Below are 27,239 nucleotides of genomic sequence, written 5' to 3' on the forward strand. Positions count from 1 at the left end.
GTGTCATGTGAAGAGCAGAAGTTTTTAATTTTAATGAAATCCAGCTTCTCATTTCCTTCTTTCATGGATCATGCCTTTGATATCATAAATAAAAAGTCATCACCAAACCCACAGTCATCTAGGTTTTCTCTTATGTTATCGTGTAAGAGTTTTATAGTTTTGCATTTTACATTTAGGTTTATCATCCATTTTGAGTCAATATTTGTGAATAGCGTAAGGTTTGTGACTCGGTTCAGTTTTTTGCCTGTGGTTGTCTAGCACGATTTGTTGTTCTAGCACCATTTGTTGAAAAGACAATATTTACTCCATTGTATTGCCTTTGCTTCTTTGTCAAAGATCAGTTGTCTATATTTGTGTGGGTCTATTTCTGGGCTCTCTATTCTGTTCCATTGATCTATTTGTTGATGCTTTCACTAATACCACACTATCTTGATTACTGAAGCTTTATAGTAAAACTTGAAGTTGAGTATTATCAGTCCTCCAACTTTATTCTTCTCCTTTGATATTGTGTTGGCTACACTTGGTCTTTTGCTTTTCCATATAAACTTTAGAATAAGTTTGTCAATATACACAATATCTTGCTGGGATTTTGACTGGGACTGCATTGAATCTATAGATCAAGTTGGGAAGAACTGACATCTTGACAATATTAAGTCTTTCTATTCATGAATACCAAATATATCTTCATTTATTTGGTTTTTAAAACTTTCTTTCATTATAATTTTGTAGTTTTCCTCATATAATTGTTTATATATTTTGTTAGATTTATAACTAAGTATTTCATTTTGGGGGGTGCTAATATATTGGGTTGGCCAAAAAGTTTGTTCGGGGTTTTCCATAAGATGTTTTGGGAAAAACCCAAACAAACTTTTTGGCCAACCCAATAAATAGTATTATGTTTTTAATTTCAAATTCAACTTGTTCATTGCTTGTTCATAGGAAAGCAACTGACTTTTGTATAGTAACCTCTTATCCTGCAATCTTGCTACAATCACTTATTAGTTCCAGGAATGTTTGGTTGTTTGTTTGTTTTTGGTTGTTGTTGCTGTTGATTTTTTTGGATTTTATTCATAGACAATCATATCATCTGTGAGCAAGGACAGTTTTATTTCTTCCTTTCCAATCAGCATACATTTTATTTCCTTTTCTTGACCTATTGCATTAGCTGGGACTTCCACTATGATGTTGAAAAGGAGTAATGAGATGGGACATCCTTGCCTTGTTCCTGGTCTTAGTGGGAAAGCTTCAAGTTAGTTATAATATTCCTTTATTATCCTTTTAATGTCCATGAGATCTGTAGTGATGACCCTTCTTTCACTTCTGATATTAGTAATTTATGTCTTCTTTTGTTTTTTCTTACTTAGCCTGGTTAGAGGCTTAATGATTTTTATTTATCTTTTCAAAGAACTAGCTTTGGGAATCATTGATCTTCTGTATTGATTTCCTATTTCAATTTCATTGATTTCTGCTCTAATTTTTATTCTTTCCCTTTACTTAATTTGAACTTAACTTGATTTTCCTTCTCTAGTTTCCTAAATTGGAAGCTTAGATTATTGATTTCAGATTTTTCTTCTTTTTCAATATATGCATATTGAACTAAAACAAAGGCTTTCATCCTCACTTTTATACGCTTTTTGCTATGCAAAGCCTAACATAGTTTTCTGGGGTTAACATTCATGTGTCATCACTGTAGCAGAATCCTTTTATGTATCTGGAGAAGTTTGTCCTAGGTTTGTCTGGGCTGCTGGGCTTTTTAAATCAGCCATTGGCATTTCCAGCACATGGCAGGTGAGTCCACACAGATGGCTCTGTGGGCTGCAAGTTCTCTGGGCAGGAGCCAGATCAGAGTTTCAGCAAGTATTTATGGGAGTGAAGTAAACTGCCTATTTCTTTATATGGCTTACTCTTCTGTGTGCTTACATGTGTGCATGTTTATACTGGCCAGCCTATATACTACAAAAACACTGACCAGTGGTCCTCAGCTTGGCAGCATGTTGGAATCATGGAGGGAACATAAAACACGCTAGTGCCCAGGCCCCATCCCAAGCTCCTGGTGGAGATGGCCTGAGCATGGGGTTACTGAGAGCAACTCAGGTGAGGCCAACGCGAGCCCAGGTTTAGACCACTGTCCCAGACACTTCCTCATCATAAATCCTTCTTCATCTGTCTCTATTGCCCCAGAACATAAATGAGCGTTAATCATTAAGAAGTGGGAATAAGGAGTCAATGATGTAAAGGCAACACCCTGATAATACTAGGCTCAAGCTGAGCTCCTGGGTGCCTTCAGCATCCAAGGAAGGGGCCTGTTGTGTTACCCAGGGTGTCTTTCTGGGTAGGGAATTCTAAGGAGCCCCAGGAGAATTAAACAACCTTGATGCAAAGATGCCAGAAAGTCTTGCAAAGAGATTTTTTTCTGAATGTGCCCATCAGATTACACCCTTACTGAGGTTTAATGCCAAAGAGTCAGGGGACCCCATGGCCTGGGAAGTTTCTTCCCCTTCAGTGCTTACAGAGGTGGGTGGGGAGGAGCCTCACATCAGAGTTGGAACCCAGGAGAGGACAGCATCCTAATTTTAAAAACGTTTAAAGCCCAGGGCAGATGGCCTGGCCAGGGGCTTCTGATATGCACACCTGGAGCATAGATTTAGAGAGAGAATGAGATATGGGACTGAAGGCCCAGAGATGGACATCCCGTTGGTGGGTTGATGGAGGGGGAGAAACAAGGGTGGCCACATTAGGGAAGGAGAGTGAGATTAAGAACTTGGAGAAGGATGGATGGACCTAGAGATTGTCATATTGAGTGAAGTAATTCAGACAGAGAAAGACAAATATCATATGATATCACTTATATGTGGAATCTAAAAAATGTTACAAATAACTTATTTACAAAACAGAAATAGAGTCACAGATGTAGAAAACAAATTTATGGTTACCAGGGGGGAAAGGGGAGGGGAGGGATAAATTGGGAGATTGGGATTGGCATATGCACACTATTATATATAAAATAGATAACTAATAAGAACCTACTGTATAGCACAGGGAACTCTACTCAGTACTCTGTAATGACCTACATGGGAAAAGAATCTAAAGAAGAGTGGATATATGTTTATGTATAACTGACTCATAATGCTATACAGCAGAAACTAACACAACATTTTAAATCAACTATACTCCAATAAAATTAAGAAAAAAAGAACTTGGGGAAAGAATATTGGGACAAGTAAGTGAGGAGAATAGATGTGCCTTCAGATCCTTGAGGGAGGGATGGGAGAAGCTGGTTGTTCCAAGGGAGGGATGGGCCCCAGCAATGAGGCTGGAGAGAGAGGTTGGGGTACCCAGGCATCCCAGACCCATTGTGAGGGCCATCAGTGGGCCTGGAGCACTAGGGGGTACAGCCAGGTGCCTGCCCCCTGCCCCATCTCCGTTCCCTCTCAAAGAAGCAGGCCCCCGGGGCTGCACCCAGAGCATGCTGGGAGACTGTTCCTGGCCAGAACTCATACTGCCTCCTTCAAGTGTGGTCTCTACTGTGAGTGTACCGGCTCAGGGTGGGAGGACTGGTGGCTCCCAGGGACCAGAGCACAGGGCCATTGTGCAGCGGGAAGAGACAAAGCGCCACCCAGCACCCTCACCCCATCTCAGGCCTTCATCTATTCAGGAGAAGTTCATGGACAGGCACCCTACTAAGCTTTAGAACTGAGTGACCAGAAGCTTGCAGCACTGCCCCTCCGTCCCAGCAAGGGTCACCCTCCACTGGGAACTTGGAGCCCCTCCTCACAGCTGTGGGCTCCTTCCTGGCAGGTGCACAGGATGCTGACAGCTGGCCTGGGGAGGGGTGGTAAGGAAGGACGGGGGCCTGAAGGTGCTGACCTGGAGGCTGAGCTAGGTTCCCAGGTGGAAGAAGCGGTCTGGGCCGGTACCGCCGGGCAAAGGTCTGCAGGTGGCAGGGGCAGGGGAGCCTGCAGACACCACTGGGTGGTGCAGGACAGAGGTTTCTGGGATGGATCCCATGAGGGCAGGAGGGGAGCCAGAGAGAGGAGGCTGTTGGGAGGCAGAGGATCACCACGGCCCCTGGTTGCTAAAGGCGGGGGAGGCCATGGCTCAGTCCCAGAGGGGTGGACAGATGAACTGACTGAATTTACTGGCCAGTGACAGGGACCAGGGACTTAGCGGACACCACCTCCGAAAGCACAGGGAAACCCTGGGTCCCTAAGGAGGCTGCCTCTCCAGTTCTGACTCCCAATGGGGGGTGTCTTCTTTCCTTTGCCTGTGGGTGGCGCTAACCTTCCCTCCGCACCCCTCACAGATCCGGACAAAGGACAGGATCTTTGACAGTATCAACCACCTCATCAACCACCACCTGGAGAACAGCCTGCCCATCGTCTCTGCCGGGAGTGAGCTCTGCCTTCAGCAGCCGGTGGAGAGGAACCCGTGACCTGCCAGCTGCCCCGTCCCGACCCTGCACCTGCAGTCAGGAGGGCTCAGTTCTTCCCGGTAGATGGGTACTGGGCCATGGGAACTCAAGCATCTGCCCACTGGCTCAGAGCTTTGTTCAACAGCCCCAGGAGGAAGGCCTCCCTAAAGCGCAAGTTTCATAAACTTGTTCCGAATTCTCATGTGCATACTAAAGGTGTACATACCTATACATCCTGTACAAATTATCCCTCTATATTTATATTTTTTAAGACTAAGAAAGATGTAAGACTAATGTTCTGTGCTGTATGTTTTTAATGAAAACAAAGTTTGACTGTAGTTGTCCGGGCAAAATGTTAATTCAGCTGACCCATTCCACTGGGAAAGTCCACTGGGAAGGTGTTACCTACTAAGCACAATACAGGGAATAGAAGCTGCAGGAGGGTCGGTAATAAACACCTGGGACTGTAATAGAATAAGGCAAGATGCTGTCTACGCTCTGCATGTAAAGCCCTGTGAAGTGCGGGTCCTCGTGGCTGTCCCTCCTCCTTGGCGACGCCTCCCAGGCTGCCTGCATCACACCTGTGTGCACGGGGTTTGCAGCACCAGAAATTAGGGCTGCTGCGCTGAGGAGCAGGCGTTACTCCAGCTGTTTCAGGTAGTGCTGAGCACAGGAATGCTGTCTCCCATGACCCTGGTTGTCCAGGGGTTCTTGGGGATCCACTTTGCTGCCAAATAGGGCACAAAATAAGCCTCACTGATCAAGATCTTGACAGGTAAATGCTTCCTTTGTTTTTATCTGTATAAGGACAAAATGAGGATTTGTGGAGGGGTAGTTGGGGGTTTGTACATCCTCTTAGCCAACGGGCTGCTGCAGTATCTGCTAGTAAAACCCCGCCCCCTTTATATTCAGTAGAGGAAGAAGCATGTGTACGATCTGTGCGGAAGACAGGTGCAAACACATGTGCTCAGAGTTCCTGCCTGGAGACATTCCATCAGCTGTGGCTGATTCAGGTTTGCCCGAAGCTCGGGACCAGGCTCAAGAGCTTTGGGAATTAGTTTGAGGTCCCACTTCTGGAGAGATTGGTGGGTAAAGTGGCTGGTTTGTCTCTACAATGGTTTCCCAATTGCTCCATGAAAAGGGCTCGTGTCCTGGGCAGTGCTTTGTCCCAGATCCTTCCTTTGGGATCAAACACTGATTTCCTACTGGGTTGTTTGGTGTTAGGAAGTCGACAGTGTTTCTAACTTTTAAAAAATGTTTGGCTTGAGATTACCATATGATTTAACAGGTGTTGTCTTTTCAAAGATGGAAGGATTCACTCATTCGTTGGCACCTTCTCACTTGTGCTGCAATGTTGGCTCTTGTCCCAGTGAAATCCATCGCGGGCAGCACCCCCTTCATCGGTGCAACGGAAGGACGCTCTGCACACACTTAGCATTGGAGAGTAATAAGTTTGATGCTTCCAGAATGTGGAGTTAATGGTAGATTTAAAAAATTCTAATGAGCGCTAATTCCACAAAGTTCTAATGCTACGTGTGTGAACCCTGTTTCTACTTTTAGAGGGTGTGTGTGGCCAGGATGGGAGGATGGGGCAGACCTGATGGCTGAGGATGGCTTGGGGCAGGTCCAAGGATTCATGTTAGCCTTCTGTGGAGTTTTTACCCTTTGAAGGTCCAATGAACCCAAGCTGACAGTGGCTTCAATCTTCTAGAATGTTCTGCAGTGAATTGGAACTTTATGGGGAGTCTGGCACTAATCTAGTCTGCCCTGCCTCTTCCTAGAATGGTCTGTTTTCAGGTGCAGTACAGATACCCTGCTGCGAGTTATCCAAAAGCAGTAGGGCCTGAACAGGGACGCCGGGCAGCAGCTAGGTTGGGCTCTTCCCCTGTGACGATGTAGACTTTGGGGTGACTGTGAGAATTGCCCTGCACTCTGTCTCCTTGAGGCCTGCAGCCCTGCAGACGTATACATAAAAATCCGACCTCTGTGGGGATGCATGATCCTTCTCTGTGTGCGAGTGTACACACATATACAAATGGATCAAATGACTTCTTTCAACAGACTTGCACAACCCCCTGCATAAGGCCAAAACACTCATGTTAAGGGCAAAGGAAAGTAGGAAACAAGAGTTAAGAACTGAGAGCCCCTGAACATTTGATCTGTTTTGTTTTTCTCTTGGGAGTATAAGAAATGGTAATCTGCAGGTTTAGTAGCTCTCTGCTCTGAAGTTAGTGTTTATCTCAATGGTGATAAGCAATATATGTTTTTTTGCATGAGAATCAATTTAGAAAATTAAAAGTAATGGGGGGGTCAAATAATGTTTCAATATTCATTCAAAATATGTATTTTTAAGCTGAGGTTTTAAGATCGCTTCCCACAGAACAGTGCTAGTGGGACATAACTGGCACTCCTTTGTAGCCATTGGAGCAGATTTGAGGTGTAGCAGATGGCAGCAATTTTCTAGTCTGTTTTCTCCCATTTGTAAAGCATGTAAAGCATGTAAGAGCTCACCTGGGTCATCTCCTCTCTTCCCTCAAGCGCCACGTGCTGGGCATCACAGAGCCTCACTCACAGATGGGGAAATTGAGGCTCAGGTAGTGCCCACCTTGCTCAAGGCTACACGGTCGGTGGGCAGCAGAGCTGTTCCACTCTCTCAGCGCTTCCCAAGCTCTGCTCCACAGGGAGCTCGGGATTCAGAGGCAAACTTCACTGCAGCCACAGGAGGGGCAGCTCCAGGGCCTCCAACTCCCAGGGCATGGTCACTGAGCGCCGTGCCGGGGCCACCCTGGGCCCTCGGAGTGTGTCAGGACCCGCTGCCCCTCTCGTGGGCCCCCTGCCGCTTGACCCAGGCCTCTGTGTCTGCCGGGAGAGCCAGGCAGGGTCCAGTGGTCCTAAAATGGCCCATCTTGCTAAGTGGCTCTGGAGACCCCCCTTCCCCTTCCTACCCGCACCATCCTGTGTGAATTAGCTGGGCTTTCCAGTGACACGCCTATCTGCTGGGAGCCTGCGGGGCTTCTGTGGCGCCGCTGGTCACTGGTTTCAGTCAGCTTTGACACCTGACTACTAGGGATACTCTGAACGGCTCATAGGAGAAGCAGGTGGGGAATTCCCTGACGGTCCAGTGGTTAGGACTCGGTACTCTCACTGCCGGGGACAAGGGTTCGATCCCTGGTTGGGGAACTAAGATTTTGCAAGCCACATGGTACGGCTGGAAAAAAAAAAAAAAAAGAAGCAGGTGGACAGTCAGATGGTGTGTTCAAATCAAATAACTCCCCACCTAAATCTTATGTTTAAGCCACCACTTCCGGACTTTTTATATTTGAGAGGCCAGAGGACCGGGAGCCTGCCTGGCCTTTACCTGTGTTTCATTTGAGCAATGATTCTGTTTTGGGCCATCTCGGGTGTTGGGGTTGCTGGACAAAGACCCAGCTGGGGTTCTCCCGATGGAGGAGGGTGGGTAGCACTGATCATTTCCAATGAGGACAGAAGGTGACAAGCCGAGTGAGCAGGGAAAGGCCTGGCTGAAAGCAGGGCTGGCCTGGGGGAGGAGCAGAGCTTCGTGCGGCCCCCTCAAAGGTCCCCGTGCTTGGGGACAGTGTCGACTCACGTCTCCTGGCTCCGTGTCCAGCCTGCTGTCCTGAAGATGCCCGCTTCCTGGAATGGAGCTCTCCTTTCAGGTAGCATGAGATGCCTGGGTGACTCCTTTATATAAGTAACACTTGAAAACAAATGTCCTGGTCCTTATTTCCCTGAATCGGTCACTTCTTGAAGGCCAGTCACACATCTCCTTGGATCCCAGGCTCCCCGGGCAGCCTACCTTGGCTCCCGCATGCACAGAGCCATGTGGCCTTGAGCTGGTTGTTGAGTTTCTCTGAGCCCTGGCTCGCCACCTGCACCACCGGGCTGTGCAGTCCCTGTCCTGAGAGGGTGTGGGGGCCGGTGACTACGTGTAAGCATGGAGGACGGTTGTTTCCTGGGATGCTTCACTCTCAAAAGTGTACATCTGTGCTCTCTCGTTGGCCAAGTATGTAAGGACGCCATCCATAAATGCCTTTCTGTGAATGGTGACAGCCCGGTGGGAAATGGGAAGGAGATTGTGGAAAGATTGCAAATAGGTAACTGTAGGACACAGACAAATCTTGGCCTTGGGTTTCAGAATGATACTCTTGGGTTCTGTAGTAAAACTTTAAGTTGGTCCTGAGAAAGAGAAGTGGAAAAATGACTGGCACATGTTGTAAACCTGGAACTGTTCCTGCTCCTCAGAGGACAGCAAGTAAGGGAGCGTCCTGGGATAATACAACTGGAGGGACCCATTTTTCAGTGAGGAAACCAGAATCAATTGACTTGCTGGAGGGTGGCGACAGTCAGTGACTGAATCTAGGACAGAGTGCAGGACTTATTAGGGTCCTTTAGGGCTTGTACATAAAGCTCAGCCCCTGATGGAAAATGGCCAGTAGTGCTTCCCTCCTTGAGTTTACATTCACGTTCCATCTTTTTTTCCAAAATGCATAAAGGCGTGAGTCATTTATATGGACAAGGAAGTGTTTCTATTCCTTTGTTTAGTTTGGGGTCCCTCAGAAGCAGACCTTGAGAGACGTTCAGAGCGTATGTAGACTTAGGGGTGGGGAAGGGAAGGAAGTTGATGAGGAAGGCGTGGTCAGGCTAGTCACCAGGATGTGGATAACGAATTGCACTGGGGACTGAGGGCGGCAGGGCTGGACGTACCTCAGAGCTAATCCACCAGCGTGGGGAGAGAGCTGGACATTTACCCAAACAGCCCAGCACTGGTGGAAGGCTGTTTCGAGCCCCAGTGTCCTGGCCAGTCCTATGCACACCAAGCCGGGGAATCCTTTGGCAGAGAGACAGGCCTTCATAATCAGACTTAGGGTGAAAGGCAGGCATCAGAGCCATCGGAGGTCCTCCCCGGAGTTCCTGACTCAGTAGTTCTCGATGGGGCCAGAGAATTTGCATTTCTAATAAATTGCGGGTGAAGCTGGTAGGCAGTCTTGACTTTGAGCACCATCCTCAGGTGTGAATTGCTAGCCCTTACCTGTCTCATTGACGGTTTTTCCCCTCTAATGTATGATTATGTTTTCATGCCACTTCATGTTATAGATCCCAGGGTCCATGCTGTGAGTTTAAAAGTGGAGGATTAATAAGCGTTTATAACTCCATGCAATCATTGCTGGCAGATAAAATGCCATCTGCCAGCCACAATTTATTTATAATGGAGTTTATACATATTTATAAGTTTGCAAGCAACAAATAAACAGTTTTAAAACTGGCATATTTTATAGCAGCCAGAAAAATTGCAACTTTATACCAGGACTTGTGAATATCAATTGTGTATGTATATATACATATATACACACACACATACATATACCTACTGATTACGACAGATGTGCATCTGTCTGTATGTATATACATATATACACATGCATATATCTACATTGATCACAACGGATGTGCATCTCTGTCTGTATGTGTGCACATGCAAGTTGACTGGGCAATTTGCTCCTCCGGGCTCCTCCCTGAGTTTTGGTATTTTAACTAACAAGGACAACTAGAAAGTTATACAAATGTTGAGAGTTTGGGGACCGACATGTCCTGGCATTTGCAGACACAGGGAGGAGGGTCCTGGATGCTGCAGGAACAGGACAAGAGGGCCACAGGGGGTCCACTGTGGAAAGTGACAAAGGGACACAAGGGAAAAGAAGTCAATGAGGGAAGACAGGAAAGGAGAGGACGGGAAGACAGAGGAAGAAAAAGAAAAAAGAAGGGAGGGGGCAGCAAGTCCAGACCTACATCCCCTGTTCATCCAGTAGCATGTAAAAACAAGCAGGGGTGGGTGTTGATGAGGCTGTCCAGGCAGGCGTGCTTGGGGGCCGAGTGTGGTCTTCCTGGGTACAGCCGCACTGCTTGTCGGCTTTTCTAACCAGCTTTCTCTTGGCCTCATCTTACGTTAGTTCACGTGAGGCAGGCACTGTTCTGGGCTCCTGTGAGTGTGCAAAGGTTCCGTCTGCCTGAGGATATAGTCCAGTTGGAAATAAACGCACAAAGGGTGTGGGAGCGTGACAGGCCTCTTGGCTGGTGTGGCCAACTTCACTAGGACCCTGGAGGGTGGAACTCCTGGGTGGGTCTGGGGAGTCTGAAGGCTTTGTAAACTAGGCTGCAGACGGGATGGGGAGGGTAAGAACAGGCAGCCGAGGTGTGGATGGCCCAGGAGGAGTCCGGGACCCCCTCATGCATGAAAAATGGTCGGTGTTAGGAGGGAAGGTGGAGGTGGAGGTGAGGCTGCTCCTGCCTGTTCTCGCCTCCTTCCTGCATTCACAGGTGCCCAGAATAACGACTCCCCTGGGCCCAAACACACAGGGCTCCCTCCCGAGGGCTGGAAGAGCCATTCTCATTGAAGAAGGCACCAGAAAGGAAATCTCATGCAATGTAAAGTTTCTCTTTCGTTGTTTCACCTTGAAATGCTGTAGGCAGGAATATATGCACGTGGGACACACACTGCGGCCCTGGTGTTTGAGGTCATGAATTCCCACTTGTCTGGGACATTTTTACCACAACCAAAGTTTCTAACCACAAATCAAGTGACAACTAAAGCAGAAATCAATGGGCAAATCCATTTTTGAACACTGAATTAACTTTTTTGTAACAACTGTATGTTGGTTGCAAGTGGAATGGTCTCTGTTCATTTGACTTTTGGATATAACTTGTTCCAGAATAAATATTGTAAAGTTAAGTACATGAATGTTTCTTTGTATCCGGAACTAAATAAGAATTAAAATTTGATGTTTAAATCCAAGGATTAGGAGAGAACTCCGTGTACATCTAATGTGTAATAATGAGATATTTATTACTTTTTAAAAAGCATTTGGATGGCAAATTATACATATTGATAAATATTTGAAAATTTTGTGTTTTGTTTTCCGTTAACTTTTGTGAAACAAAAAAGAATGACTGTGAAGGTCTCTGGTTTATTGCCAATTTACCACTTTCTACGTTGATACTGGAACAGAATCGGTATTTGGACATCTCTGAGGAGTGGAAATACAAAACCAATTTCAAGTTTTCTAATCTCTGTTCTATGAAAAATAATAAAACCTAAATTATTTGGCCAACATTTGGGATATTTGATAACACAACGGGTAAAGAGAATTGGCTTAAGTTCCCTCCTCACATTTCAGTGAATCCACTTCACTCCTTCAGTAAATGATGTGGCTTCCAGTTGTGAGCCCTGCTGCCATGCTGGGCACATCCCTGAGCTTCTAGGGCAGCCAACTGGAGATGCCACATGTCGTCCCTGGATGCCATCACTGTGGCCCAGGGGCAGAGGCTGTCGCACCCACTTAGGCAATGCTGCACTTCTTATCACTGGTTATTGGAAAATGTGCCTTCATTTTCAGAATAGTGGTGTGTGCATTTCTGATTATGTAGCAAACCCTTTGATATTTGACTTAGATACTAAAAACATTTGGGTGTGGAAGTTTTGCACTCGTAGATACATTTAAAAGCATGGACTTGGTAATTTAACTAGAAGTTTTCTATAGAGTACACCTTGTTACATTTCTGTGAAAGGCTCTTTACCAGTGCAGAAGCAACATGGGTCAAGGGTGGAAACAACCGTTCTCTAAATAGTCCGATGTTAACTGTCAATGTGAGTCTGAGGGCAATAAAGAATATCGTGAAAAGTCTCTCATTTGGTTGGTGGATCTTGTATTGCCTCATGAAGGAGAGGAGCGGAGTGTGAAGCCTTTCCATAGAAAGCAGATATTCTCAGTTATTCCCCAGGAGATCTCTTAAAATACAATCACAGCAGAACCCCGTCAGGGACACCAAAGGTGTGGGATGAAAATGGCGGCCTGGCAAAGGCATTCCTGTTGCAATTTATGTTAACTTCTGTCCACTCGGCCTTGGGCAGTATCAAAGGTGGCAGAATGTCACTACCAACTAGTGATGCCAAACACTGGTCTCCTTCTAGGTAGAATGTAGGGTGGAGAAGCGAAAACTTACCACTTGTGCTGGAGAAAGCTAGAGAAAGGGTCAGTTCTGATCTAGTCTCTCCTGTTGGCTTCAATTACACCAAATGGAACAGAACCCTTCGTCCCATCTCTTTCAGCTGTACTTTGGCTGCCATGACCCTTACAATTTTCCCCCTGTCAAAAGGGTAGTCCATTGACCTCCTTCCCTATTGACCTACCAAAATCGGTGGAAAAGCACCCAATACACTGAAGTTTCCTAAAACACCAGCTCTGCTAGTGGGAAGCCTAGGGGAAATGTTATTGGAATTCTCAGAGTGTTTTAATTCTTAGAGAAACACTGGCACCAGGTGAGAGGTCACACTGCCACTTTGCACATCACCAGGGGCAGCCCCGGTGTACACAGCCCCTCACATGGACTCCCAAGAATGAGTTTATACAAAGGCTTTCGGTTTTATTTATTTTCGTAACAAACATACATGGGACGCAGTAAAGGTTACTAATTGAACGAGATCTAATGCACAGGTTCTCTGTGGCTTTGACACACTCAGCTTCTAAATGATCTCCAGCTAGCTAGTTAGGAATGTACACGTCGGTACTAAATTTGATTACTTTTTGCATATATCAAATAAACACAATTACTTTTTTGGAGTATTTTTCATTCAGATTGATTGAAAGTTTTGCACTACCTCAAAAAAAAGTTGAGGTTATAGTGTTATTCATATTAGTGCCAGACATCTGGGGCCCCCAAGCAACTGAGAACTAACATATAAATTTGTTAAGTCATTTCACTACCTAAGGTAAAATGCAATACTCAATATTTTGGCTCTTTGAGGCAATTTTGTTGTTGTTGTTTTCTTATCCCAGTATCTTAATGCTTAACTTTTCCAGAAATGCCCTGGATTTTCTCATGCTATTTGACATGAGAATCAGCTCCTTTTCAGTGACGTAATGAGGACAACAAAAATGCCACCGATGAGCATCTCCTTACAAATAGGATTTATCTCATCAGTACCAAAAATTAAGAAAGATGTTGGTCGGTACATGATCACCCAGGACCCACAGAAATCTTCCTTAATAAAGAGGAACTGGCATCATATAACAAAGAGGAGTCCCTTTCTCTTTGAAAAGTTACTCATGTATTAAGACTACTCTTTTAGTCTTTACTCAGGCAAAATTCCCACTGAACCTAAAAACTTCAGGGGGTTCTGATGTGAGACTTACCCAAGAAAGAATCCTTTTAAAGGTTGCTTTTTTTTTTTTTTTTAACAAAGAACTCAATACATCAACTATATGCTTATGACAGCTCTGCAAATTTGTGTATTGTTCACCCATCTGTACTGCATGAAGAATCACTGGGGATGACTGTGTACAAAAATACCTTCTAAGTAATTGCTTCTTAAGGTAAACAGTGATACAGGGTCAACCTGTGTTGAAAAGGAAGATTACAGTATTGCTATATTTCTTTGAAGAAAGCACAAGCTGCCAGATCACAATTAAACTGCTCTAATAGTCATGGTCAGGGTCAGCTTTCAGGAATCCATGAGGCTGCTGACGGCCCCAGCTGTTCAGCTGTGACAACACAGGGCGTTGTTGACTTGGTGCTTTCTGATACAGATTCAAACTCAACATAGGATCACAGTGCTGCCTTGCAAACCTGTCCGAATTCAATAGAAACTCCCCATTACATTGGAAAGGTGAAATGAGCCAGGGGTCTGTCCTCTGCTTCTCCCTTGTGAGTTCTTTTCTTGGTTGGTCTGGGGCACAGCTCCTGGAATACGTTGGCTGGCTTTTCTGTGATTTGGAGAAACCTCAAACAATCACATAATTTGGCTAATGTGGCTTTTAGATGTGCTTAAGACTCTGCAGGGACAAATGACAGAAGAGAAGCAGGGGTCCCCTTGGGGGATGTACGCCCACAGAACTTGCTCATTGTCACCAGGATAATCCAGACGCTGTCAAGTGTATGTCTCAGGACAGATTGGAGTCAGACCCACACATCTGAGACCAGCCTCGGACAAGCCCTTTGGGGGGATTTGGGCTTTCAAAACCTGCTTAACGTGAGACTTCATGTCAGTCTGAGGAGACTGGAACCAGTGTATCCACCTAGTTTCCAGCCATATCCTCATACCTGGTGCTTCAGTCAGAATATACCTGTACTCCCTGTTACGTAACAGTATCACGTACTGCAGCTTCTGCGTGTACCAATGGCAGACATATGAAATGCAAGTTCTCTGTAACACAGAAATGACGAACGTACGGCATCTATCCTGTGCACAGAGTGTAGTGTAAAGTTACCAAACATCATCCTGATGTTCTGGGAGACACATTGTACACTGTGTGGTCCACGACCTTCCCTCTCTAGGCACAGCAGACAGTGATCGGTGGGACTCAGGGTAAGGCGACTGATGACATCGACAGCTTGGTACATTTGGAAGACCCTGGAGCCTAAACGGACAAGGCACGCTGTCTACACTGAAATGGGTTGGCAATTCCTTGGGTTCCCTCCTTAAGAGACGTCCACACCAGGCAGGCTGTTGGCAGAATAGGTTTCCTGAGTCCCAGCTCTGGAATAGCCCCCATGGGTGAGGCGTGCAATCAATAAGAATGTGGCTGCAGGGCTAGTTGCCGCTCGTTCCACGGAGATGCGAGGACCCCACGTTCCTGGAGCCCGGCGCCCTCACTTGCAGAGGATCCCATTCTGCAGGGTTTTGTTTCTGTCTGTTATGCAGGGCGAGGCAGTTATCTGGGGGAGGTCTTCCTTGCTCTTTGGGGAGGGGCTGCTGTTATTGCTGCCGCTGGATTTGCTTCTGCTTGGGTCGAGAGCAGGCTGGATGGGTGAGGAGCGGGCACCCTGGCCCCTGACCAGGCAGGTGCAGACCAGCCGGAAGAAGGCCCGCCGCATCTCCTTGCTGGCCAGCGTGTAGATGACGGGGTTCATGGCGGAGTTGAGCACGGCCAGCACAATGAACCACTGGGCCTTGAAGAGGATGGCACACTCCTTCACCTTGCAGGCCACATCCACGAGGAAGAGGATGAAGAGTGGGGACCAGCAGGCGATGAAGACGCTCACCACGATCACCACAGTCCGCAGCAGGGCCATGGACCGCTCTGAGTTGTGAGGGCTGGCCACCCTGCGGCTGCTGGACTTCACCAGGAAGTAGATGCGTGTGTACAGGATCACGATGGTCACCAGGATGGCCGTGAAGATGCTGATGCAGAACGCGATGTACTTCTTGGAGTAGAGGGGCAGGATGGTGGAGCAGTCAGGGAGGTCGTGCAGGCAGTTCCAGCCCAGGATGGGTAAGGCGCCCAGCGAGAACGCGATGAGCCAGCACATCCCGATCAGGAGAAAGACGCGGTGCTTCTTGTTGGCATCGTATGGTCTCATTTTGATCATGGTCAAGTGCCGCTCGATAGCAATGGCCAGTAGGCTACAGGTGGACGCCCCGAGGGCCACGAACATGCTGCCTTCCCGTAGGAACCAGACGGTCAGAGACAGGCTCAGTGTCCTCTTGCCCGACATCAGAATGTTGACCTTGTAGGCTATGCCGGCCAGCAGGTCGCAGAGAGCCAGGTTGCCAATGAAAAAGTACATGCGGTTGTGAAATTTATTGTTTTTCCAGATGGCGATCAAAACCATCAGGTTCTCCAAAACAATGAAGCTGCAGATGATCAAGAAAACAATGGTGGTTAGCGTGCTGCCCTCGGGGGCGTCCTTCAGCCTGTCCTTCAACTTGCCTACATAGCTGTAATGTTTGTGCAGCGTCTCGTTGGAGGTGTAGGGTCTGGGGTGCAGCGTGAGAACCGTCGCCATCACTTGGAAGTCACGATCGGTTAGCTCCAGAATCCACCAGAGGGCGCCCTGGGAACGTCCATTTCCCGGGCAAAGAAAGCCTGCGGCTCAGGCTGCAATAGTGATCCAAGCCAGACCCCAGCTAGGGTGTTGAGAATAGGCTCCTGCAAAAAGATAAAAGGAGGGGGCGCCCAGTGATAAAGTAACAGCACCTAAGATCAACGGCAACAATAAAGTTGGGGAAAGGCACGAAAAATGTTGAAGCATTTGGACGGCTGGTCTGCATGGGCCCAGAGAGGGCCTTTAACACAGGTCAAGATCCTAAGTGACCATGGAGACCAAAGGGAGCAATTCTGTGTCTGCAGTTGTTGAGGAGGGAAATTCAGTGCATGAGCACCGCCATCATTCAGTCACGTCACCATCACACACAGACACAGGTAATACTTCCATCTGGAAATCTCAAGGCACTTAGGAACGCTAACTAGTTCATACTCATCTACTGCACAGGAGCTGGTGAACCCTTATTCCCAGTTACTGAGAGAGAAACGGTATTATGCCAGGTCCAAAAAATAGAATAGAATCTGGAATAATGCCCATCCGATTTCTGAAACGTCCTTGGTGGGTTTTGGAGCAACACTGTGGGAAGTACTCACACTTCCTGGATGGGATCCCCGGGTAGCAGGGCCAGGGCCAGAAATTGAGTCTAGATGGCCCCCAGGTCTGCCCAGCGGAGATCTCGGAAACTGACCACCTGGCCACCAAAGGAAGAACAGCACAGGCCACGCACGGCCCACATGGCCACTCCCCTAGCGAGCAGCTGAGCGTGGAGCCAGGGGAGGAAGAAATACAAACCTGTAAAAGTGGAAGCAACAGCTATTGAGACTAAAGGAAGAAAACAGAGGACAACCAAGTGGATTTTCGAGTTTGGCTTAAAATTCAGAGTTCAGCTCTAGCTGTCTAAACAGCCAAAACTAAATCGGTGTGTGTGAACTGAAAGAAACCACCCTGGGAGCACTAGTGAGAGGGCGGGGAGGAGAACACAAGAGCCAGACTTCGGATGGTCCTTCCCCCACTGGACCTTGGATGCACTCCACCCCACCTGTGGCTTTATCCATCGGCCTCCTGTGATGTCCACAGTGAAGCAGACCCAACTACCGAGGCAGAAATGGATTTCACTAAACTCACTTATTCTAAATTAAAATTATTTGAGCATTTAAATATAGAATTAAGATCCAACGAGGTTAATTTACAACAGCCGACTGTGTGAAGTTTTTTTTTTAACTTTTATAACATTTAAGTCACGACCCTCAGTTTGGTTCAGTGGCACATGGACCCCTCTCCGATGAAACGGGGCTCTGCATTTTGGGGTGTGACCGAATCTGAAGGCCTCATCCACCCGCTGAGCTCATTGCCATAGAGGGCCTCAGTGGCCAGGAGGATCCTGGGGCTCAGTGTTGGTAGCTGCTCTGTCAGTGAGAAGCAGAGGAGGCTCCAAACAGGGCTCCCCGCCCACGGGACCCTCCAGGTAGATGCCTTCCTGCCACTCGGTTGCTGGTCCCAACGCCCTGAGGACATTATCAAACCTCCCCTCCCTTAATTTGGGGGACTCCAGTTTTCTGACATCGGGCAGAGATGGCCCTGCTGCTTCTTTGCAGAGATTTCTTCCAGCGTCCTGGAGCTTCGATGTGCGGCTCGTTCTGGAAACCACGTGGGCCCCTGGCATCTGAGCTGGGTCTGAGGTCACGAAGGACTGGGGGGGTCACCTTGACTGCCAAATGTTGGCAGAAACCTCTTCTAACTTCAAAAAGGAAAAGCAGGCAGGTTCTGAGGCTAGGCTAACAATGAAGTACTGGGGTGGGGGGCGCCTGCCGAGTCTCCCCCATCGCTGATGAGCCCTTGGAGGCAGCATCGGACCCTGGGGCTGTGTCGCCTGAGCCAGAGGCACCTTGCTGCCTCGGGCAGGAGGGAGGCAGGGCTCCCCACCCAGCCCCGGTGCCCACCTGCTTGGTCTGGGCATGGGAAGGACAAGGGGCCTCGCCTGCAGGTCTCCCAGAGACAGAGGCAGAGGTGGGGGTCAGCTCGTGGGCAGCTCCCCTCCTCCCTCTTGCCCCTCTTCCATTTTTATTTAAATCGTGTCCGTCCTTCAAGCCCAAGTCAAATTCTACCTGCTCTGTAACATTTTCTGGAATCATCCTGCCCTTGCACACCACTTTTTAAAACAAATTGCAAGCTGTCTTTTTAAGAGTAGAAATAGGAGCAGCAGCTGACACTCTCAGAGCACTTTCCCTGGAGCCCCTTATTTAATCCTCATGCCGACGCCGTGAAGATCGCAGCATCTCTCCTCTCACAGCACCATGTATATTAATGGTGCCCAGTAAACGTGTGTGCCCTTTACTACTGCCCATCTAAGTACTCTCATCTGTGGGCGGCGAATGGAGAATCCACGCTCCCTCTTTGCTGACCCTTCCTGGCTGTCGTAGGAAACCAGGCACAGGAGAACTTAGCCGCCTGGTTATCTTCCCACCACTTGCCACCCCAGAGCACAACCCCTGAGAGAGTACTCGGCATCCCCACACAGATGCACCGCCACTGCACCACGTGTGACCTCATTCATGGAAAAGGCGTGGCACAAAGGCAGGGAAGAGGAACGCATGTGCCGCTCCACCAAGAGCCACAAGGCGGCAGCATCCTGAGAGCAGCTATTTCCCCGACGGCAATGGGGTCACATGGCTGGCCCGAGGGCCCTACACACGCAACTCCCCCCATGCCAGACCCCCTGCTGCCACGTCCAAGTGGCCGCCCCTCTGTACATGACACCATCGTGTCGGGTTTGCCTCAAATGCCTCTGAGACATCTGCTTTCCCATCAGGGGTTTCTCTCCCAGGGCCTGATATTGGCAAGCATAACGAGAGGATTTATGATGGTAACTGACTCAGCACCAGAGCAGTCTGAATGATAAAAAACATACTAATATTACCTAAAAGGACAGGAACATGAATTGTACAGGAATTCCCACTCACACTGGGGTGAAAGGGCTCTAGGCATCTGCAACTGAAAGGCTTTTGAAACCAGGGTGTGTCCAAAGTTTGTCTCCTGTGCCTTAGTTTCCCCCATGATAACTCCACGGCATTTGAATACCTCTTGGACAGTCTCCACCCCTCCGACCAGGCTGTATAGTACGGATAGCAGGGAAGTGAGTCCCTTTAAAACTGCTGGATGTGGACTTCTCTTGGAAATAAAGGGCAGAGGAAATACACCACAGGCTTTGCAGACTCACGTCAACTTTTTTTTTTTCCTGAATATGTAGAGTTTTCATAAAATTGAGTAGAGGAAACAAAAGGACACAATAAAAGCTGATAACCAGCAAGAAAATAACCAAAACAAAAATTGTCTAAGATGTGCCAGAAACCCATCCAAACCATGAATCTTGAGGGCGAACATATTTTCCCATTAATTCTTGATTTATAGTTTCCCTTAATTAAATACTTATCGCTCAAGGAGCACATTTCTTCAGAACCTCTTTTGTTAAATGTGAATCTCCGCATTTTGCGTAACTGGAAGATATCCATCTCTCTTTGGAATCTAAAAGCTTATTTTCTTTGGATTGTCAACATTAGAAAGTAGACCCCACCTGAGAGTTAAGTGCTGGGCTAAAGATCAGATTGATTTTGGATGCATCTGAACACCACCGTGCATAGTCAAAACCATCTCACGGGCGAGTTCGGGCCTCCGTCCCGAGGGGCGCAGCACAGACTCCGAGTTTGCCGGAAGAACGCTCTGCCCCTCCCAGGTCCTGCTCATGGCGAGGCGGGGCATCGGCCCTCCCTGGCTTATCCGTCCTGCTGCTGCTGGTCACTGCAGGGGTGCTGGGCACTGGGGGCACCAGGGCTCCTGGGAGACCAACCTATCCTATCCCTCATGGCCTCTTCTAGGCACTAACCGCTCCCAGAGAGTACCACTCTCTGGACACCTCGCCCCCTAGAGTAATTTAGCCTGTGTCTGACCTTCATATAAATGGAGCCACACGATATACAGCGTGCCTGGCATCGTCCTCTCAATGTGATGCTCCTGTGAGTCATGCGTGGAGATGCCGGTAATTCCTTCCCATTGCTCCCACCATGTGGATGGATGCAACAGCCTCCATTCATTCCTGGTTGTGGACACGGAGTGGTTTCCAAGTGTTGTTGTCCTTAGCAGTGTTGCTAGGCTGACCTTGTGGCGAGCACGTGCCTCTGTTTCCAAGGAGTACCGTGGATTTCCTAGCACTGATGTCTAGGTTGGGCTTTGATGGGAGGGTCCCTGCAGAGGCTTATGAGTCTCAGTCCGTGGTCCTACGAATGGTATTTGTGGGGAGCTGGAGAAGTCCCCATAGAGGGTGAGAGTTACGCACTACAAATGCTCACGTTTTGTTTTATTTTAAAAGATAGGTGTCTGGGGCTGGCAGTGACCAGCATCTGCCTTTCCATTGTAAAAGGTTGATCACTGCTTAATTTCCACCTGAATACTTAAAAGTACAGCCTGATGCTGAGAAGTGTGGCTGGGTGCTGGCTAGTCGTGTACACATTCAGAAAGCCAGGCATGTGATAGAAGATACTCAGGACAGAGATACTCCTGCTTATGGGCAGTGGTGTTCCAACAAACCCAGATTCCGACAGAGCTGTGCCTTGCTTATGTCCACAGGCAGAGTTCTCACTCTCAGACTGTGCTCAGGTGGCCCAGACCCCCACAGCCCCGTCCCCTGAAGTACACTGCCCACACCTGAGCTTCCCTTACATCTACTCAACAGAGACCCGCTACACCTAAGAGTTTTCACTTCGACCTCATTCAGTTGGGGTCTTCAAGTCTACCTCAAGGCATTTCAACGCCGAGCCTTTTTCTTTTTGCGGAGAAGGAATACGACACTTTCTAGAAGGTGGTTCAGAGGTGTGTCACCCCACACCTCTTCCCTCCATTCCAAGTTGGAGCATCTGCAGGGAGGGGTGAGCCCGGCAGGGGCCGATGGATTCCAGATGTGCTTTCCGTGCTAGCGATTCACTTTCTCTACACATGTCAATTTGAAAAATAAACAAACTGTAAAAAGAAGGAAAAGGAAAAAAACAAAGGAAAATATTTCCACAATCTGGGGTCTGTCTCTTTCTCTCTGTAATGGCCAAAAAAAAAACCCCAAACGAACAAACAAAAAAGCGCACACACACACACAATAAGATAGTGAGAAATTTATTTTTCCTGGTCGGATGCAGGGTGCTGTATTTTTAAAGGCATGTTCTCCCAGTTCATCCCCCAAACTGAATTAAAACAAGAAGCATTTGCCAACAAGCCAAATTTCTTGGAAAGCAAGTTTTTTTTTTGTTTTTTTTGTTTAGAAGAATTTAGAAAGGAAATAATGAGTTGGCCATTTCATGGCCCCAGCAAAATTCCTTTGCTAATGAGTATTTCCCCTCACTCCGAGCTTCTTAGGTGACCTCACTCTGTTTTCAGAGATAGTTCATAGCAAGAGGCTTCACACACTCAGTCTTGCACGCCTGCGAGTTGCTCTGTGCCCATTAGTGGAGCTCCCAGTGAGAAAACGGCTGTTACAGATGAACCACGTCAGGATTCCACACCTTCCCCTTTCTTCTCTGGAGTGTGGAAGCGAGTTGGTCCCTGATCAGTTTTCCTGCTTTTCAGTGGCTTCTCCATAGCTCTTTCTCCCGGTAAACAAGGCTCGGATGCTAACACAGATCTGGGGGCAGTCCAGGGAGCCCCAGGAATGCAGGTTGTACCCAGGACCTGGTGCAGCTCGAGCATTTGCCTCCGTGCACGCTCTCCTGGGCATCCTGGCTCGTCGATTGGAGGGCAACTGCTTTAGACGCAAAAGGTCTTTACCTTCATTGGTTTTCAACCAGGCTTGTCAAACTTTCTCTTCTGTGCTTGTTCTAAGGAAGGGCACAGGATTGAATTCCTACCAAGACTGCCACAGGACGAATGAAAGTGTGTGGAAATGAGCTCCTCCAGGCATATGCAAATAAGAGGTATTCTGCCCAGGAAGTCCTAACTGTGGGGTCCCTGTCATCCTTTCCCACAGCAGTGCTCTTACTTGGTGACACTGCACAGGTACCGCACGTTGCACATTGCAGGTACCATGTCTGATCTCCACTACAGCATCTGCCTTCCAAATGTACAAAGGAGGAAACTGAGTCTGGGGGGTTGGGTGTGTGGGCTCAGTGTCCTTTGTAGCACAGCTTGGAAGAGGCTGCGCTGGGCTGGATGCCTGTGTCATTGGATTCCAGTGCACCACATTAGGGATAAGCTCTTCCGGAGACTGTCACCTTTCCATGTGTTCCTCACCTAGATAGTGACAAGAGTGTCACCACCATGCTTGGAACTGATAGCAAAATGCTGGAATGCTAATGTGAGGGCTTGACTGAAATATATGGAAAACTCTGACCCTGAGGAAATGGAGTGGCATCTTCAAGACCAAAGAGCCTAGTCAACTGACTCAGGTCTCTCGCTCCAGCTCATGGTGCTGATCGGACGTTAGAGCCACCCAATCGGTACCACACTCTCCTTGGAACAACCTTGTCACTGATTTACCTGACTGGCCTATTGCCTGGCCTCTTATAGATGCAGCTGTAATTCCTCAAAAATAGAATGAAAACAAAAGAGAAGAAAAGGCAACTTTATGCCTAGTAACTGTAACAACAACTTAGAAGTATTATTAACTAAAACTAGACAGGATTCTGCTCAGTATATCTTATTATCTCCAAAAGTTCATGGAATATCTCTTAAGGCAATTAATTAATTTTACAGAAAATGTATGGCAAAGGAATAATATGAAATGGCTCTGAAGCTGATAAGAAAAGAATCACGAAGCCAAATGTGAGGAAACAGAAAGGCTCGGGTAGCCCAGGGCACAGCAGTCTTGGCAAACTGGCCAACGTAACAGACTGCCTGAGGCTGCCTTGCCAGCTGTGGCAGCACCAGAGTCATAGTTCCAAGTCCTGGCAGAAAAAAAGGGTTTCTCCAACTGGGCAACCCCAAATGTTTCGAGATTATGGTATGCTCAAATCCCCATGTCTTTGCAACAAAAATATATGCATACACTGTAGGTCCTGAAACATTTTTAGGAGGTGGAAGAGATACCATGGAATCAAATTAGTGTCATTATTTCCAGACAAGGAAAAATCAGTTCGTAAATTTTGAGAAATAAATTCATTAGGCCAATAGGTAAGGCTCCTTGTACAGGAAATGGGAGTTTCAGTATCCACATATGGTAGAAAATTAGGAGAGTCATGCCTTTAATGAAATTCACAAATGTAAAGAGGAAAGCAGCATTTTCAGAGATGAAAACTGGTTGAGGAATCATTTTGTCTATATCTTAAGGGCTGACTTTGTGCTTCAGATCTCTGGTGTCAGGCAACAAGAACGCCTGGACGAGCAGGCCCTAAGTGAGTGTTTACTGACTGAGAACATCCAGTGTGTGGTTCCCCTCCGGCAACAAAATTATTCATACTGGCACTGAGCTCTGCATCAATTGAGAACTTGTACAAATGTGGATAATTCCACAACTCCTTGAGTACCACACACACACACACACCACACCATACCACACCCCACACACATACACACACCAGAACCACCACCTACAACCAGCAACAGGCTTGGCCATCCTTGTTACTCATATACCCACAGACCATAATCCTGCCCTCATACTTTCTAGGAATTATGTTTTTCTTAACCATGCCCGCAAGATTTTCATCAATGAAGAAATAAATGTTGAAAAGATAAATTATGAACATGTGATTATATGCAAGGTCTGCAACTTCTAACTCCAGACTTGAAAAAGACGCCTAATTCTGGAAGTACCCAGACCTCCAGAAGAGCCAGACTCAGTTCATGCTGCTACCTTTCTTCATTTTCAAAGTAAAGCATGTTCACTTTAAAAATCCAACAAGAAGTCCCTCTCTTACCTCTAAATACAAAAACACCACAAAGTAATATGTCCTTGGGAGTGTCCAATGTCAGGAAGAGAGAGAAAGTAAGAAGGAGACGGATCAGGAGAGAGGGAGAGAGAACCATTTGGAGACTGGAGGGTTAAAAGTGGCAAAGTTAGCACTTTCCTGCACCAGGCCAAAGAAGGACCTTCCTCAGCTTTCTCTGTTATGAATGTAACATACTGATCTTCCCTGGGAACCTCATTATTGCACGGTAGGAACTTTTTCTTCCAGCCCCCTGATTCTGACAGTCCTGACTGCCTTGTTTAAGAAATAGAAGGAAAACTGGAATTTTGTGGCGAATAAAATTAAATAGAATAATTTCCCCAAGAGAACAAGCACATATACACACGCTTCCAGAGTTCCCAGGTCCTCATCCTGGGCGGGAGCCTAACTTTTTAATTGTCCCAGGAAAGCGACTGACGGATCGTCTATGTGAAGAGTCACTACTCTTTCCTTCGGCATTTAAAAGCTCCAATTTTACTTAAAAAGGAACCATCCCCTCCCCCACCCCGCCTCGGCTCAGTCACCAGAATGGATGACCTGTATGGAGGGGGTGATGCTGATGTAATGTGCTCGCCCACCCAGGTCACCGTCGCGCCGAGGGCTGGCTGGAAATTTGTGAGAAAGGTGGACCCGGCTGCCCCCACCCACCCCGGGTGCCCCGGACCTTCGGCCGTGCCGGCTCACCTCCGTCTGGGAAGGGCACTTGGGCCACCGGCATCCTGACACCCCTTCCTCCGCTCAGATGCGAGCTGGGCTGGGACGCCGGGATAGTCCTGGGGCTCGGGAGTCGCGGCACGTTCCCGGGCCGGAGAGTCTCGCTCCGGTTCGTCCTGCCGCCGCGCTTGGCGCCGGTTTCCTGTCGCGTGTCTCCCAGACCAGCTTCTTCTGCCTCTGTCCCCGCCAGCCAGGGCGCAAACTTTTCCAGCGGCCCGCCGGGGAGGGGCCCGAGCTCCGCCTCCCCGCCCTGCCGCCCCACGCCCACATCCCGGGCCCCACCTCCACCTCCCCGAGCCCAGGCCCGGTACCCACGCCCCCCACGCCCCCTCCTCCCCTGGCCTCGTTCCCCACCTCCCCTCACCCTGCTCCATCCCCCGGCCTCCCGGCATCTCCCCGCCCACCCATCTACCCTTTGCCCCCTCCCCCATCTCCCGGCCCTCTGCCCTCACTTCTTTGTCCCCCGCCACCTTCATACCCCTTCCCTCAGCGCCGCGTCCCCATCTCCGCGTCCCTCCTTCCCCCCCCAACCTCCCCCGCCCCGCTCCAGCATCCCCCGCACTCCGCGCCCGCACTAGGCCCCAAACCCCTTCGTCCTGCTCCCGGACTCCCGCCCCCGAACTCCCGCCCCGGTCTTCCTGCCTCCCTTGCCTGCCCCCACATTCGAGGCCCTCCCTGGTGGGTCCTAGACATTCTCCCGTGGCCTCCCGCCTCCCTCCGCAGTCCCCCTGGGCTTGGCCTGCCCCTCCGCCTCTGCCCCAGAACGGCCTTCAGATCCTGCGCTCCTCCTGAGCTCCTGGCTGCCGACCTTGCAGGGGCTCAGGACCCAGCCGGCAGGTCCAAACCGGGGCCGGGGCAGGACTTGGGCAGGACTTGGGCAGGGCGCACTGAGGGCGAGGGTTTGGCACATTATTGTTATCATTATCATAATTGTCGCGATCATGATCATTTTTGGTTGGAATTGACTGACCACCAACTTGAGGGGTAACATCTGGCAACATTTTAGTTTGGACACGGCGCCTTCCACCTCCCTCTCGTGCTCTGGGCCTCCAGCGCAGAGGCTGTTCCCCGGGGGCACACACGCTCCGAATCCCCGGACCCGCCCTGAGCACAAGAGCTCGTGGATCTTCCGTGGCACACCTCAGGGATTCGCCCCTTTTGTGTGGATAAGTGAGATAATCTATGCGAAGAGCTTCCGAAAGAAGAATTCCGAGGGAGGGGACTACCAAATCTATTGGACACGGAAAGTGAAGGTCCTGAGTAAGTGAACACAGCAACCGACCCTGGAAGCTTCTAGCGGGAGGGAGAAAGAAAGAGAACGGGGGAGGAGGAAAAGGAGAGAGGCAAGAAAAAGGAACCAGAAGGCCTGCTATCCAAAGCAAGTCTGTGCATTCCTGGGCAGACCAGACAGGGACTGCAGGGGTCCCTGGAGCAAGTTGGGGAATCTTGGGGAAAGTCTCCCTCAGTTACCTGTCTTGTGATTTGCCCTCTTGCCTCCAGAGGAAGAGCCCCAATCATCCTTCCCCTAGGGCTGGGAGCAAATGCTTATTAGGGGTGGGACTGAGCCCTGAGAGTCATAGACAACAGAGTGCAAGTTGCCAGCGCTTTTGCTGGCCTTCTCAGTTGTTCCCTGTTGAGAAACCCCAGCCCTGGAGAAAAAGCGGGGTTGGGGGGTGGGTGGTACTGCAGAGCTCTGGCTGACCTCTGGGGCTCAGTGGAGGGCTGGTGCTGCCCTGTCCTTGTTACCACTTAATCTACTGTACTCTGCCTGCACTGCTGTGAGACCTCTCCAGTATGGTAGCCTTCCGAACTGGCTCAGGGTGTCTTGTGCAAGCTCTGAGAAGCCATTTCTGCCCCAAATTATAAGGGGACCCTTATAATTAAGGTTCCTTAATCTTTCCACTCCTACAGCACCAAGTCAGGAAAAGGAGAGCAGAGACTATGCACCTTCAGCCACTCACCGTGGCCAGGGTAACCAGACAGGGTACTGGCCACTGTGCTTACACGTGACCACAACGGTCAGTTAGTTCATCAACAAATCTGTTCATTTAGTTGCTTCACACTACGAAAAATGCACTACTAGGTTACTGGCTGAAGTTTGTTTTGATTGATGCCCATGTCTTCATTCACTGGACAAAATCTGAAATCCAGACATTACTAGGGCAACCTTGAGGTCTAGTGATGCCTCCAAAAGCAGCCTCAGGACCTGGACTCCAGAAGGCTGAAAAACAGTGGGACTCTTTACTGTAAATGTCCCAAGGGAGACCAGAGGATTCCTGAAACTCCTCTTTTGGTAAGACTCCTTTTTCCCAAAGATTCCCCACCCTGAGCAGCTCTCTCCAAACACAGTCCTC

The 27,239-nt window shown here is 48.5% G+C and overlaps 2 protein-coding genes across 3 annotated transcripts in view; one reads left to right on the forward strand and one right to left on the reverse strand.

Moving 5' to 3' along the window:
- SHC3 (SHC adaptor protein 3) overlaps positions 1-12,108 on the forward strand; it is a 160,383-nt gene extending 148,275 nt beyond the window's left edge. Inside the window, 1 exon segment of the mRNA XM_082471281.1 lies at positions 4,304-12,108. Coding sequence (XP_082327407.1) covers positions 4,304-4,432 — 129 coding nt within the window. The 3' untranslated portion in view covers positions 4,433-12,108.
- A 729-nt stretch (positions 12,109-12,837) lies between these two features.
- On the reverse strand, positions 12,838-25,115 carry S1PR3 (sphingosine-1-phosphate receptor 3). Of its 2 annotated transcripts, XM_082471330.1 has the most exons (3): positions 24,856-25,115; positions 16,846-17,044; positions 12,838-16,356 (listed from the first exon to the last, which is right to left on the reverse strand). In XM_082471330.1, exon 3 carries the CDS (start codon positions 16,211-16,213, stop codon positions 15,077-15,079), a length of 1,137 nt encoding a protein of 378 aa, XP_082327456.1. In that variant the 5' UTR covers positions 16,214-16,356; positions 16,846-17,044; positions 24,856-25,115; the 3' UTR covers positions 12,838-15,076. The 2 variants fall into 2 exon arrangements, with proteins under 2 accessions (XP_082327456.1, XP_082327455.1); XM_082471329.1 differs by lacking the exon at positions 16,846-17,044.
- Positions 25,116-27,239: the final 2,124 nt, after the last annotated feature.

The sequence above is a fragment of the Balaenoptera physalus genome (assembly GCF_965194825.1).
Source record: "Balaenoptera physalus genome assembly, chromosome: 7".
NCBI lineage: Eukaryota > Metazoa > Chordata > Mammalia > Artiodactyla > Balaenopteridae > Balaenoptera > Balaenoptera physalus.